Source organism: Ceratotherium simum, chromosome 5, assembly GCF_057802395.1.
Source record: "Ceratotherium simum simum isolate JZ-2026a chromosome 5, ASM5780239v1, whole genome shotgun sequence".
In the NCBI taxonomy this organism is placed as follows: Eukaryota; Metazoa; Chordata; class Mammalia; order Perissodactyla; family Rhinocerotidae; genus Ceratotherium; species Ceratotherium simum.
Genome location: NC_141904.1, coordinates 49,056,208 through 49,068,223, shown reverse-complemented (window position 1 = coordinate 49,068,223; position 12,016 = coordinate 49,056,208). Strand labels below are relative to the sequence as shown.

General features: G+C 50.3%; 1 protein-coding gene across 5 annotated transcripts in view; it reads left to right on the top strand.

The window, feature by feature from the left end:
• The window catches only part of SCAP (SREBF chaperone), a 67,401-nt gene that overhangs the window by 45,726 nt on the left and 9,659 nt on the right, over nucleotides 1-12,016 (top strand). For all 5 annotated transcript variants that reach the window (XM_014791518.2, XM_004419632.3, XM_087430883.1 and 2 more), the window contains exons 4-9: nucleotides 7,199-7,356; nucleotides 8,197-8,417; nucleotides 8,603-8,708; nucleotides 9,593-9,765; nucleotides 10,155-10,281; nucleotides 11,765-11,877. In XM_014791518.2, the coding sequence (XP_014647004.1) occupies nucleotides 7,199-7,356; nucleotides 8,197-8,417; nucleotides 8,603-8,708; nucleotides 9,593-9,765; nucleotides 10,155-10,281; nucleotides 11,765-11,877 (898 nt within the window). The remainder of the gene's footprint in view (nucleotides 1-7,198; nucleotides 7,357-8,196; nucleotides 8,418-8,602; nucleotides 8,709-9,592; nucleotides 9,766-10,154; nucleotides 10,282-11,764; nucleotides 11,878-12,016) is intronic.

Below are 12,016 nucleotides of genomic sequence, written 5' to 3'. Positions count from 1 at the left end.
TTGCTGAGGAAGATTGGCCCTGAGCTAACATCCGTGCCCATCTTCCTCCACTTTATATGGGACGCCGCCACAGCATGGCTTAACAAGCGGTGCGTTGGTGCGCGCCCGGGATCCGAACCTGCAAACCCCGGGCTGCTGCAGTGGAGCGTGCGCACTTAACCGCTTGCGCCACCGGGCTGGCCCCTGTTTGCCCATTTTGTTTTTTTTTTTTTTTTTTAAAGATTTTATTTATTCATTTTTTTTCCCCCCAAAGCCCCAGTAGATAGTTGTATGCCATAGGTTCACATCCTTCTAGTTGCTGTACGTGGGACTCGGCCTCACGTTGGACAGAGAAGTGGTGCCTCGGGGCGCGCCCGGGATCCGAACCCGGGCCGCCAGCATCAGAGCGCGCGCACTTAACCGCTAAGCCACGGAGCCGGCCCTGTTTGCCCATTTTGAATCGAGTTGTTTTGTTTCTATTGAATTGTAGTTCTCTCTGCTGGAGATGACTCTCTTTCTGTATAGCCTTCCTTCTCCCCCTTTGCTGAAATATTCCCCTAGTGGGATGATGGCTGCACCCTGCAGTTGGCCTTTATATTCCTCCAGAGAGGACTCTAATCAACTCTGCCAGGTCCTTGTGCTCTGAGTTAGGCCCCCCTGAGTTTGAGTCACTGAGATCACTGCCCTCGCAGGTTTAGGGGGGGTCACTTCCCTCTGGGAAGAGGGATTTTTTTTGTGTGTGTGTGAGGAGATCAGCTCTGTGCTAACATCTGCCAATCCTCCTCCTTTTTTTGCTGAGGAAGACTGGGCCTGGACTAACATCCGTGACCATCTTCCTCCACTTTATATGGGACGCCGCCACAGCATGGCTTGCCAAGCAGTGCATCGGTACGGGCCCGGGATCTGAGCCGGCAAAACCCGGGGCCGCTGCAGCGGAGCGCACGCACTTAACCGCTTGCGCCACTGGGCCAGCCCCAAGAGGGATGTTTTTAACAGAGGAAGAGAAGAGCAAAGCAGAAACGGTAGAGACTTTCCATTTCCCAGATGTGTGACCTTGGGCAAGTTACTTAACACCTTTATGCCTTAGTTTCCGCATTCATAAAATGGGGATAATAATTATACCTACATTGTGCGTTGTCATAGCATTAAGTGAAAGAATGCATGGGTTTAGTGCAATGCCTGCCCATCATTTGCATTCGACAAATGTTTGTGGCTATCACCATTGTCATCACTATCATTGGCCAGATCTGGCCAGAGCAGAGAGGAGGAGAACAAAGGTTCACATGCTTGGACTGCCCTCCAGTGTGCACCAGACATGCACTCCTTGTCCCTTACCCCTCAGCTCAGATATCACTCTCTCTGGGAAGCCTTCCTCAGCTCTCTTGCAGATGCGTGCCCTGCTTCTCCTCTTTGCTCTGTATTTCGATCCAGTTGAAATCATGTTTCATTGAAATTTGTATAATTTAGTGTTTTGCACATAGTAGATGCTCAAGAAAGGTTTCTTGTTGAATAAAGAAACAGCATGTCTTATTTAGGAGACGGAGTCTGAAGTGAGGCATTTTTCTTGGAACATGGTTTGGTGATAAGGTAGGTGGGACCAAGTTGAATCCTGGGCTATGGAGTTTAAACTTTAATTCTGTAAGCAGTGGGAAGCCATTCCCTTAGACACACTGACATGAAAGTGGTGGTAAGAAGATCAATCTTATTGTACTTGGAGAAACTTCGATACTGAGATGGCCATGTCTAGGAGAAGGGTGGGGAAATATGAAAGGGCGAGGAGGTATTGATCTTAAGGAGATGTCAAATCAAGTTTTAATAGTTTTAAGACATAATAATATAACTAGATGTAACTAACATGTTTTTGGCCAAACTCTTTGCTGGGTGGTTATGTGTGTTTTATTTGGTCCTCACAGTGATCTGTCTATCTAGTGAGGCGTAAGGTTCTATTCCCATTTCCCTGAGTAGGTAAGGGACTGAGGCTTAGAGAGTGTAGAGACTCTTGTCCAAGGCACACAGCCAGGGGTGGAGCTAGAAGTTGAACCCAGGTGAATCCCCTGAACCTGCCCTTCCCACCTCACCATACCACCCTGCCTGCCCAGGGCTGGAGGACAAGGATCAGGAGCCCTGTTTTCCAGATGAGCTGAGTAACAGGAGTCCTCTATATCATGTTCTGAAGGGAACCCCTGGGTGTGTCACTGTAAAGGTAAAATACCTGGAGCTCTGTGTTGTTCTATCTAAATGGGAAGGAAAGATTGTGCTAAAACGCAAAACAAAACAAAAACAAGCCTGAGGCCTCCTGCACTGGCCTGGCTCCCCTAGACCAGGTCTTCATGAAACTTGAACCTCACACTGAGCCCTGCTTGGCAGGTCCATGGAGGTGGCTGGGCTTCCAGGGCCAGCGTTGCAGTGTTTGTGGTGGCTATCTGAGCCTGGACACAGGGTTTCCAAGGAGCCCTGGTTAGGGGCTTCATGCTGTGAATGGTTGTGGCCAGAGACCCCAGGAGTCCCCAGGACCTCGGTTCCCCTCCTACACTGTGCTGGGCCTTTCCACCCATGTCCTGTTCTCCATGGGAACTCGCATGGTTCACAACTACCCGGGCAGGTTGGCTGTAGAGAAAAAACAGGCTTGGGAATTCGGCAGCCCTGGGCTTTAATCCTGGCTCTGCTGCCTATCAGCTGTGTGTCCTTGGGCATATCCTTTTATCTCTCTGAGCCTTGGTTTTCTTATCTGGGTCCCCTAGCTCAGGGTCTCTCATAGGCTGCAGTCAAGGTGTCGGCCAAGGCTACAGTCATCTCAAAGCCCAACTAGGGGAGAATCTGCTTCCAAGCTCACTCAGATGGCCGGCTGGCAGCAGGTTCCTTGCAGGCTGTTGGACTGAGGGACTCCGTTCCTCACTGGGTATTGGCTGAAAGTCCTTTCAATTTCTTGCCACATGGATCTTTCCGGAACAGCTCACGATATGGCTGACTTCATCAGAGTGGTGGCTCCAAAAAGGGGGGGGGGGGGGAGGAGGAGTCATAGTCTTTTTTTTCCTTCCAATTATTTATTTTTTTTATTGTGGCACAATACACACAACATAAAATTTACCATCTTAACCATTTTTAAGTATACAGTTCAGTGGTATTTAAATACATTCACATTATTGTGCAGCCATTAGCACCATCCATCTCCATAAGTCTTTTCATCTTGTAAAACAGAAACTCTACCCATTAAACAGTAACTCTCCATTCCTCCTCCCTCAGCCCCTGGTAACCACCATTATACTTTCTGTCTCTATGAGTTTGGCTACTTGAGGTACCTCATGTAAATGGAATCATACTGTATTTGTTTTTTTGTGACTGGCTTATTTCAATTAGCATAATGTCCTCAAGGTTCATAATTATAACCTTTTGTAACCTAGTCTCAGAAATGACATCTCATCACTTCTGCTGTATTCTGTTTGTCAGAAGCAAGTCACCAGGTCCAGCCCACTCTCGAGGGGGATTACACATGGGCGTGAGCACCAGGAAGTGGGGATTACTGGGGCTGCGTTAGAAGACTACCTGCCACAGCCTCCATGTAATGAGGAGTCTTCCTTCTGTGCCTTGGGGCATCTAGACTCCACTGGGCCCATATGCTTCCTTAGTCACTCCCTTTGGATACCACATGTCATCTCTGTTTCCATGTCTGTTTCTTACTTGAATTTCAAATGGGGATTATGATAGGGCCCAGCACAGTGAGTAGTGCCTGCCAGCCTGCTTTCCAGTCACCAGCATCTGCATCTCATTTGTCAAAGGATGTCTGGTACAGAAGGCCTGAGGTGCTGGAGAATTCACGCCCCCTAGGAGCAGCCCTTGACCAGTAACTGCAGGAGTTGGTATGTTACACCTTAGCTCTATAATCCCTTAGGTGGGGTAACTCAGCTCAATCGAGTTATCCACAGAGGTCACATGCTCAGTAATAAACTCTTCGTTGGCTGTCTTCCCTTCTTTGCTCTTGTCCCTATTCCCCCCACTGAGTTTCCTGCACCTCCCAGATAAACCACTTGTCTTAGGGTTTGCTGTTGGGGAAACCCAAACTAAGATAGTGACGACAAGAATTAGGCCAATGCCTAATGAATAAACCACTGTAAGAGATTTTTTTATTTTATTTTATTTATTTATTTTTTTCCCCCCAAAGCCCCAGTAGATAGTTGTATGTCATAGCTGCACATCCTTCTAGTTGCTGTATGTGGGACGCGGCCTCAGCATGGCTGGAGAAGCAGTGCGTCAGTGCGCGCCCGGGATCCGAACCCGGGCCGCCAGCAGCAGAGCGCGTGCACTTAACCGCTAAGCCACGGGGCCGGCCCGTGTGAGAGATTTTTGATGCCCAGAAGAAGGAGGTTGAGGACACATACGTTGGATGATGAGTTTGATACAATCATTAAATGACTAGACCAAGATCTTGAAAGAGTTAGAAAGATGTGGAATAGTTGCTTGGAAAGTTCAGTTGGAAGTCAGTGAGGATGAATCAAGAGCTGGCCAGCAGAGGGAGGCCAAGCCAAGGCTGGAGAGCACGGCTGTATAGTAGGCTCTTTTCTATATAGTTTTTCTTACCAGCCCAGGAGTGAGAACAAATGAGCTGGATTTTACCCAGGATTGGTGGAATTTCAAAGGAGAAAGAGATGTCTAGGGCGAAGGGGTTACATCTTGCTATGAAAATCTGATGAAAGCCATGGATTCTCTCCCCTAAAGTGATGATGGTAATAATAAAATATACACTTCCAAGCAGAAATTTGAACGAATTTGGGGAGCAACATGCTCATAGAGCTCTTGGAGTCATCCCTAGAGCCCAGAAAGAGAGCTCTGGTTCTGAAGTATGCTTGTTAGTGCTTTGTTTTTGTTTTTTTGTTTTTTTTGTGAGGAAGATCAGCCCTGAGCTAACATCCATCCATGCCAATCCTCCTCTTTTGCTGAGGAAGACTGGCCCTGGGCTAACATCTGTGCCTGTCTTCCTCCACTTTATATGGGACGCCACCCCAGCATGGCCTGACAAGCAGTGCATCAGTGCGCGCCTGCAGCGGAGCATGCGCACTTAACTGCTATGCCACGGAGCCAGCCCCATTAGTACTTTGTTGAAATGGTAGCCTGAATAGTCCTGGCTGGGGAGAAGGCACCTGGATGCGAAGAGGGCTGGAGATGGACTGGAGGGCCAAGGAGCTGTAAACTGTAAACAGTTTCCAGGACCTGGAAACTGACTAAGCGTTCGTTTGGACAGGCTCAGTGGGCCTGAGGGTGGGGGTGGGGGCCCGAGAAGGGCAGTGGACAGAGAATGTGGTATGTGCAGAGTCACAGGCTTGTGCCAAATGGGAACAAAACCAGGGCTGGAGGCTCCATGGTGCCATGCTGTCTCTGGGTGATATGCCATGTCCTTTATAGGGCTTGAGGATGATCAGCCTGGGAATGGCTCATTGTAGAATAGTTGGTCTCTGGATAGCTCCTCCCCAACTCTGGCCTGTGTGATGTGTTGAGTGGATGAACTGCTATTCAGGTCAGAGCCTGTGGTAGCCAGCTCTGTCCAGGTACCTCTATACCTCCTGCTTCCAGCAGACTGAGTCTGGTGCAGAAGACAAAGTGGGTGAGGCCTTCTGTCCCCAGAGCCTTTGCTAAGACATGGCTTCATAAACATAAACTTCACAAAGGCTCAGATGATTGCTCCAGGTTGTTCCTTCATGCCTAGGGGCCAAGGAGGCCTTAACTTGCTATGTGTGTTCAGCATCTTGACCCTTGCTCATGTGATAACCTGGAGTATGGCATCAAGTGGCTAAATGGCCTTCCTTTCATCTATGCACCTGCTCTTTGGAGTTCCTGGTTGTGGAACAGGCCTGGAGACAGCCCCTCATTCCTCAGCCAGGCCCGGCTCCCACAGTGGGTCATGACTCTGGGCAGTCTTTCCCTGTCTCTCTAGTTGGATGGTACTATAACTCCCGGGTAGTCTTGCAGAGCACTGCTTTTGTCAGGTCTCCCCTCCATGTCAGAGACACTGAGCGGCTTTTGTCAACTGATTAAAATCCAGACAGCTCAGTCAGGCGTCATCCTAGCCACCTCTCATCTTAGCTGTTATTTCCCCCTGGCCTTGTTTGTGCTGACCAGGCTGGCTGTGGTCTCAGTGTCTCTTGCTCCTCAGAGGCCCCCCCACCAGTTCTTCCCTACCTTATGGCACCACAGCTCCTACACTGGCCATAACCCTGCCATGGCTAATCCAGTACCTCGTTTTGGGGGTGCTCCATGACACGTCCATTGCTGGGAGTTACTCCTTGCCTGTTACACATATGAACACTTTGGTCACTTAAGTGCCTGTTGTCAGCTTTTTAAGGGCAGATGGCAGGTTCTAGTGAGAAAAGTGTGTGATGTTCAGTGAGGAGACCTGGGTTTGAGTCCTCACAGCACTCTGCTTGAGTAATGAAACCCTAGGCAATCACCGTGCTTCTATAGGACTGTCATGGGGGTCAATGAAATGATGTGCCACAACTGTTTATTGCTAATATTTTCATTAATACTTAATCTCTTCATGTACCATTTATACACATATGTGTGCATATGTGTCAGTGTGTGTGTGCATCTTCTTGATGCTGCAGGGTGAATGTCATTATGCCCCATCCCAGTGAGAACATTGGAATCCAGAGAAGTCAGAAACGTTTCCAAGGCCATATTGGAGAGCTGGGATTTAAAACTGGGTCTTTTGATTTTCAAAAACCGCTGACCTGCAAGTGGCAAAACCAGGGTCCATAAGGCAGGCTACACCCTTTTGGGAGCTTAGGGTCTATTGCAAGATCAGCAGACATTTTCCATAATGGGCTGGATGGTAGATGTTTTAGGCATTGTGGGTCACACAGTCTCTGTTGTGAACACTCACCTCGGCTGTTGTGTGAAAGCAGCCGCGGACAGTACAGAATGGAGTGGGCATGGCTGTATTCCAGTAAAACTTTATTTAAAAAAATAGGTGCTGGGCTCGATTTAGCCTGTGGGCCATAGTTTGCCTACCCCTGGTCTACTGGGTAACCACTTCCTAAGTGGTTCATAAATGGTAAAAAGCCCCTTGTGGACATCTTCATTTTTGAAGGCCTGTCCCTTTGGCCCCACTTGCCCATAGTCTACTTGCCCATAGTAGATGCTCAGTAAATCCTTACTGAATATGGACCCATTTTTGTCCCTCCTATGCTGAGCTGACCTTTTTACCCCTCCCCCATTTCTTCTGCAGTATGTGGGTGCCCCGGTGGCTTATATCCAGCAGATATTTGTGAAGTCCTCAGTGTCTCCTTGGCATAAGAACCTCCTGGCAGTAGATGTGTTCCGCTCACCTCTGTCCCGGGCATTCCAGCTGGTGGAGGAGATCCGGAACCATGTGCTCAGAGACAGGTATTCCTCTCAGGGACCCCAGCCTCCCTGAATCCCGTTCTGTACTGAAGGAGGGTACAGTCCTCAGTGTAACTCCATTGAGCCAGCCAGCTCTGCAGAAACTGAGCAAACGAGAAGGATGGTGAGTGAGCCAGCTTTGCATTTCCCAGCATCCTTGTGCGTCCACTGTGGCTGCATTCCCCCTGGACCTCTGCAGATGGCACAGATAGAGCCCTGAGCTTCATCCTCAGGTCTCAGATAGAGTAGGTATCTACTGGGCTGACCCTGTGATGAGCTGACTGAGCACAGGTTGACTCATGCCTCAGATGGCTTGCTGCCTAAGGGTCATAAGATGTGAATGTAACAGTGGTGGCCGTGCTGACGAGAAGCATGCTCTACCTGGGGATATGCTTCTGAAGCCCTAACCCAAGTGGTATCCCCATCCCATCAGTAGATCTTGAGCATGCTGGCTTCATGGGCTGCTTCACCCGCCAGGCTTTAGTTAGCTAAGGGCTTTGATGGGCATTTTGGTGAATGAAACAAAGCCCCTAATTTTTATCCTATCCCCTCTGCTTACTGAATTGGCCAAGTTGTTTTAATGGGTGGGGCTGTGTATGCTCCCAGAACTTGCTTCTCCTCGGAAGTGACTGGCCTTTGGGCTCCGGATGCACTTTGGAGGTCAGACAGCCACATGGTTTGGTTGTTGACCACCTGGAAGAACTTTCCCCTGCTGCCCTAATCCTCAGGCTTTTTGAGATACGAGACATCTGGGAACCTGATGACAGAGGGTACCCCGTAAGTACAGTGGGCCGGCTCTGTGCTAGCAGACACAGGGAGTGCCTCATCCTATCTCCTGCACAGCTCTGGGACCAGGAGCCTGGAGGAGGTGTGCCTGCAGGTCACCGACCTGCTGCCAGGCCTTAGGAAGCTCCGGAACCTGCTCCCTGAGCATGGATGCCTGCTGCTGTCCCCTGGAAACTTCTGGCAGAATGACCGGGAACGCTTCCATGCTGATCCTGACATCATCAGAACCATCCATCAGCACGAGCCAAAAACCCTGCAGACCTCAGCCACGCTCAAAGGTATGCCAGGGCAGGTTGCCCGAGGACCTGCGAGAGTGCCTGTCGGTCTCCATGTCCTCTTTGATGGGTGCTTTGGCAGATCAGAGGTTACCCCTTGTTTCCAAGGGTGGACGAGGGGTGGGGTCCTTGGTGGCTCTACGGCAGCTGCCGTTCTTTTGTCAGTACCTGCTGGTTTCTGTCTGCAGACTTGCTGTTCGGTGTTCCTGGGAAGTACAGCGGAGTGAGCCTCTATACCAGGAAGAGGATGGTCTCATATACCATTACCCTGGTCTTCCAGCGGTACCATGCCAAGTAAGGCCTTCAGCTTTTGGGGCTGCTGACTGGGCTGTAGAATGACATGAGGCTTTGAGTAGTCCCTGTTCTGGTTGGAGTGTCTAGAATGCCCCCTGGGAACTTGCAGTTTTCAGACCTCCTGTTGAAATGTGTATGTCCCTTGGAATGAAGGATGCTGTCTATTCACATTTGTGTGGGGATGACCTGATAGCTGGTTAAGAATAAGGGACTAAGGCAGTGCTGGGAAAATTCAGTGCCCTGGTGCCTCCACTGGTCTCTCTTGAGCCTAGGGCGGGGGGTCCCCAGCTGATTACTACTGAGCTCCACGTGGTCTCAGAGTCCTTCCCAACAGAGCACTGCAGGCAGCTCCCCAGCAAGGGCGAGGGCCCTCAAGATGCTTCCAGGGTCGGCCCCGTGGCTTAGTGGTTAAGTGTGTGTGCTCCGCTGCTGGCGGCCCGGGTTCGGATCCGGGCGCGCACCCACGCGCCGCTTCTCCGGCCATGCTGAGGCCGCGTCCCACATACAGCAACTAGAAGGATATGCGGCTATGACATACAACTATCTACTGGGGCTTTGGGGGAAAAAATAAATAAATAAAATTAAAAAAAAAAAAAAAAAAGATGCTTCCAGTTGGCTGTCATGGGCCTTTGGCAGTTGGAGTGGTGTGACAGGTCAGGAAAGGGGTGCTGAGGAAGGAGCAGGGGGAGCTCCTGAGACAACTTTGCCAGCTTTATAATTCTTCCAACGCCCCTGGAAACTACCGAGAAGCTTAGACACCACAGATGAGCTCCCTGCAACACAAGGGGAGGAGGGAAGCCCTGATGGACCATCCTTCCAGGGATTGTCTTTGTCCCCTGGACCGAGAGGAACAGTCCATCTACCCTACCCTGCTCCATGACCAGGTTCCTGGGCAGCCTGCGGGCCCGCCTGATGCTCCTGCACCCCAGCCCCAACTGCAGCCTTCGGGCAGAGAACCTGGTCCATGTGCACTTCAAGGAGGAAATTGGCATCGCTGAGCTCATCCCCCTTGTGACCACCTACATCATCTTGTTTGCCTACATCTACTTCTCCACACGTAGGTCCACGGCAAGGAGGCTGGGGGCTTTCTGCAAGCTAAATGGGCATTTCTAGATCACCCACTTCCCTGCCTCTGGAGATGGCTTGGAAAAATGTAGAGCATGCCTGGTGGGATGGTCACATCCCCAGGCAAAGTCTCAGGGGTGGGTTCAGGGCTCCTCTCGCTTCTCAAGAAAAGACCCTTCCTGGGTTAGGGTTCCCAAAAGACACACTATGTTCCTGAGACTGGGAAGTGTACATGGTCATCTTTATCTTTGGTTAAACCAGAAGCCTTCCCTTCCTTGATTCTCAGGGCACACTCTACTCCTAGGAGCTCAGTTAAGAAGGGCCCGTGTGTGCCAGGGTCTGGGGGAGATGCTGCCCTGATGTGTTCTCTCTGCCTTCCAGGGAAGATCGACATGGTCAAGTCCAAGTGGGGGCTGGCTCTGGCCGCCGTGGTCACAGTGCTCAGCTCGCTGCTCATGTCTGTGGGGCTCTGCACACTCTTCGGCCTGACGCCCACCCTCAATGGCGGGTAGGTCCCCAGCAGGCTCCACTGGGCCACAGGGTAGGTCCTCAGGCCAGAGAGCCTTGCATCTCTGGACCTGCCCTAGACTGGACACTTGCTGTTACCCCATTTCTTCACATTGTTATTTTGACATTTAAGAGGTACATTTTTTTCCTCTCTAAGTTACCTGGCTTGTATTCGTACATATGTATGTATAGTATATCTATATGTACATATAATATATAGATATGTGTATATATGTACTTATATGTGTATATTTGTGTATATATGTGTATGTATAGGGTGTGTGTGTACAAGTGTGTGTTTATGTATATATATATAGGGCTATGTTATTGCGTGTGTGTGTGTGTATATATATATAAAAGTGTGTATGTGGATGTTTGTGTTTATATATTATATATACACGTGCATACTGCTCCTTGATGGCTTAAGCCGCAGATGGGTGTGAGATAGAGAAGGGTACATTGCTTCTTTTTTTTCTATTAAAACATTTAAATGCCTAATAAAATAGGTCATTTTAGAGTAAGCTTTTTAAAAGATACAAGCACACTCTAATTTGTCACTTCTCCATTGATGTTTGCTTTCTCTTGCCATTTCTCTCTGAATCTTGGGTTGGAAGCCCTGCCCTGAATTTGTCCTCAGGCTTCGTTCTCCTCGGCTCTGGCTAGGCCCCACCTGTCTATCCGTTAGTGATTACTAACCGATTGGCCTATCCCCTACCATGGATTGCCAGGCTGGTTGCAGGAACAGCGATTTTGTATTTTCTGTTACTTTCATTGCTCATAGTACACCTGCTTCCTTTCTTGAACCTCACAGTGCTAAACACCCCCTCCCTCCATAGCTGTCTGCTGTGCCCTCCTCAGAGCTCTCACTTGCACCGCTCCACAGTGGAGATCCTGGTGAGGTATACCTCTGCTTGTGTTCCTTGTGTGTAGATTTCTCTCAGTCCACTTACTAGTAGTGTGAGCCTGTGGTCTCGGATAGCTAGTCGAGTTTTCTTTAGGAACAGTTCTTCAAACACATCTTCTCCACAGAGGTGAGTAGTGCTTTAGGCTGGTCTCATCCCACTTCCATTTAGTCCTGATGGCTTGGCCTGGAGTGCTGCTGTGGGGTCTTGGCCATGGTTGTTTCCTCTGGCCGGCAGTCTGGTGTGGGAAGGGCAGGGGGAGGTGTGCTCTGGCAGCTGGGCGGCCGGGGGCACCTCCTCTGGCCCTCCTTCCACTGTGCTGGATAGGTGGAGACAGGGATGGTTGCCGGCCACTTGGCAAGGCTTTGAAGCCTGCTTGAAAGCTGAGAGCTGTTGTAGACCGAGGCCCTGTTGGGTGCGGGTGGGGAGGGGGTGTTTCTGCCCTGTGCTTGTGGGAGTCACTCAGCAGCCTCCACCACAGGCTGCAGACCCCACAGCCTCTGCAGGGCCCAGACCTGTTGAGAACCAGCTGTGTGTTGGGGCCCCTCAGCGCTGTCTTCACCCTCTCCCTCTCTTCCTCAGTGAGATTTTCCCCTACCTTGTGGTGGTTATTGGGTTAGAGAACGTATTGGTGCTCACCAAGTCGGTGGTCTCGACCCCAGTGGACCTCGAGGTGAAGCTGCGCATCGCCCAAGGTAATACAGTGGGGAGTCGTGGGGATAAGGTAGGGGGAGGGGCCTGTTCTACGCTTGAGGAAGCAGGGAGCCCCAGCATAATATGGCCTCCATTGCTCTGGCCTCCTGCATAATATGGAGTGGGCAACCAGGCTCTGGC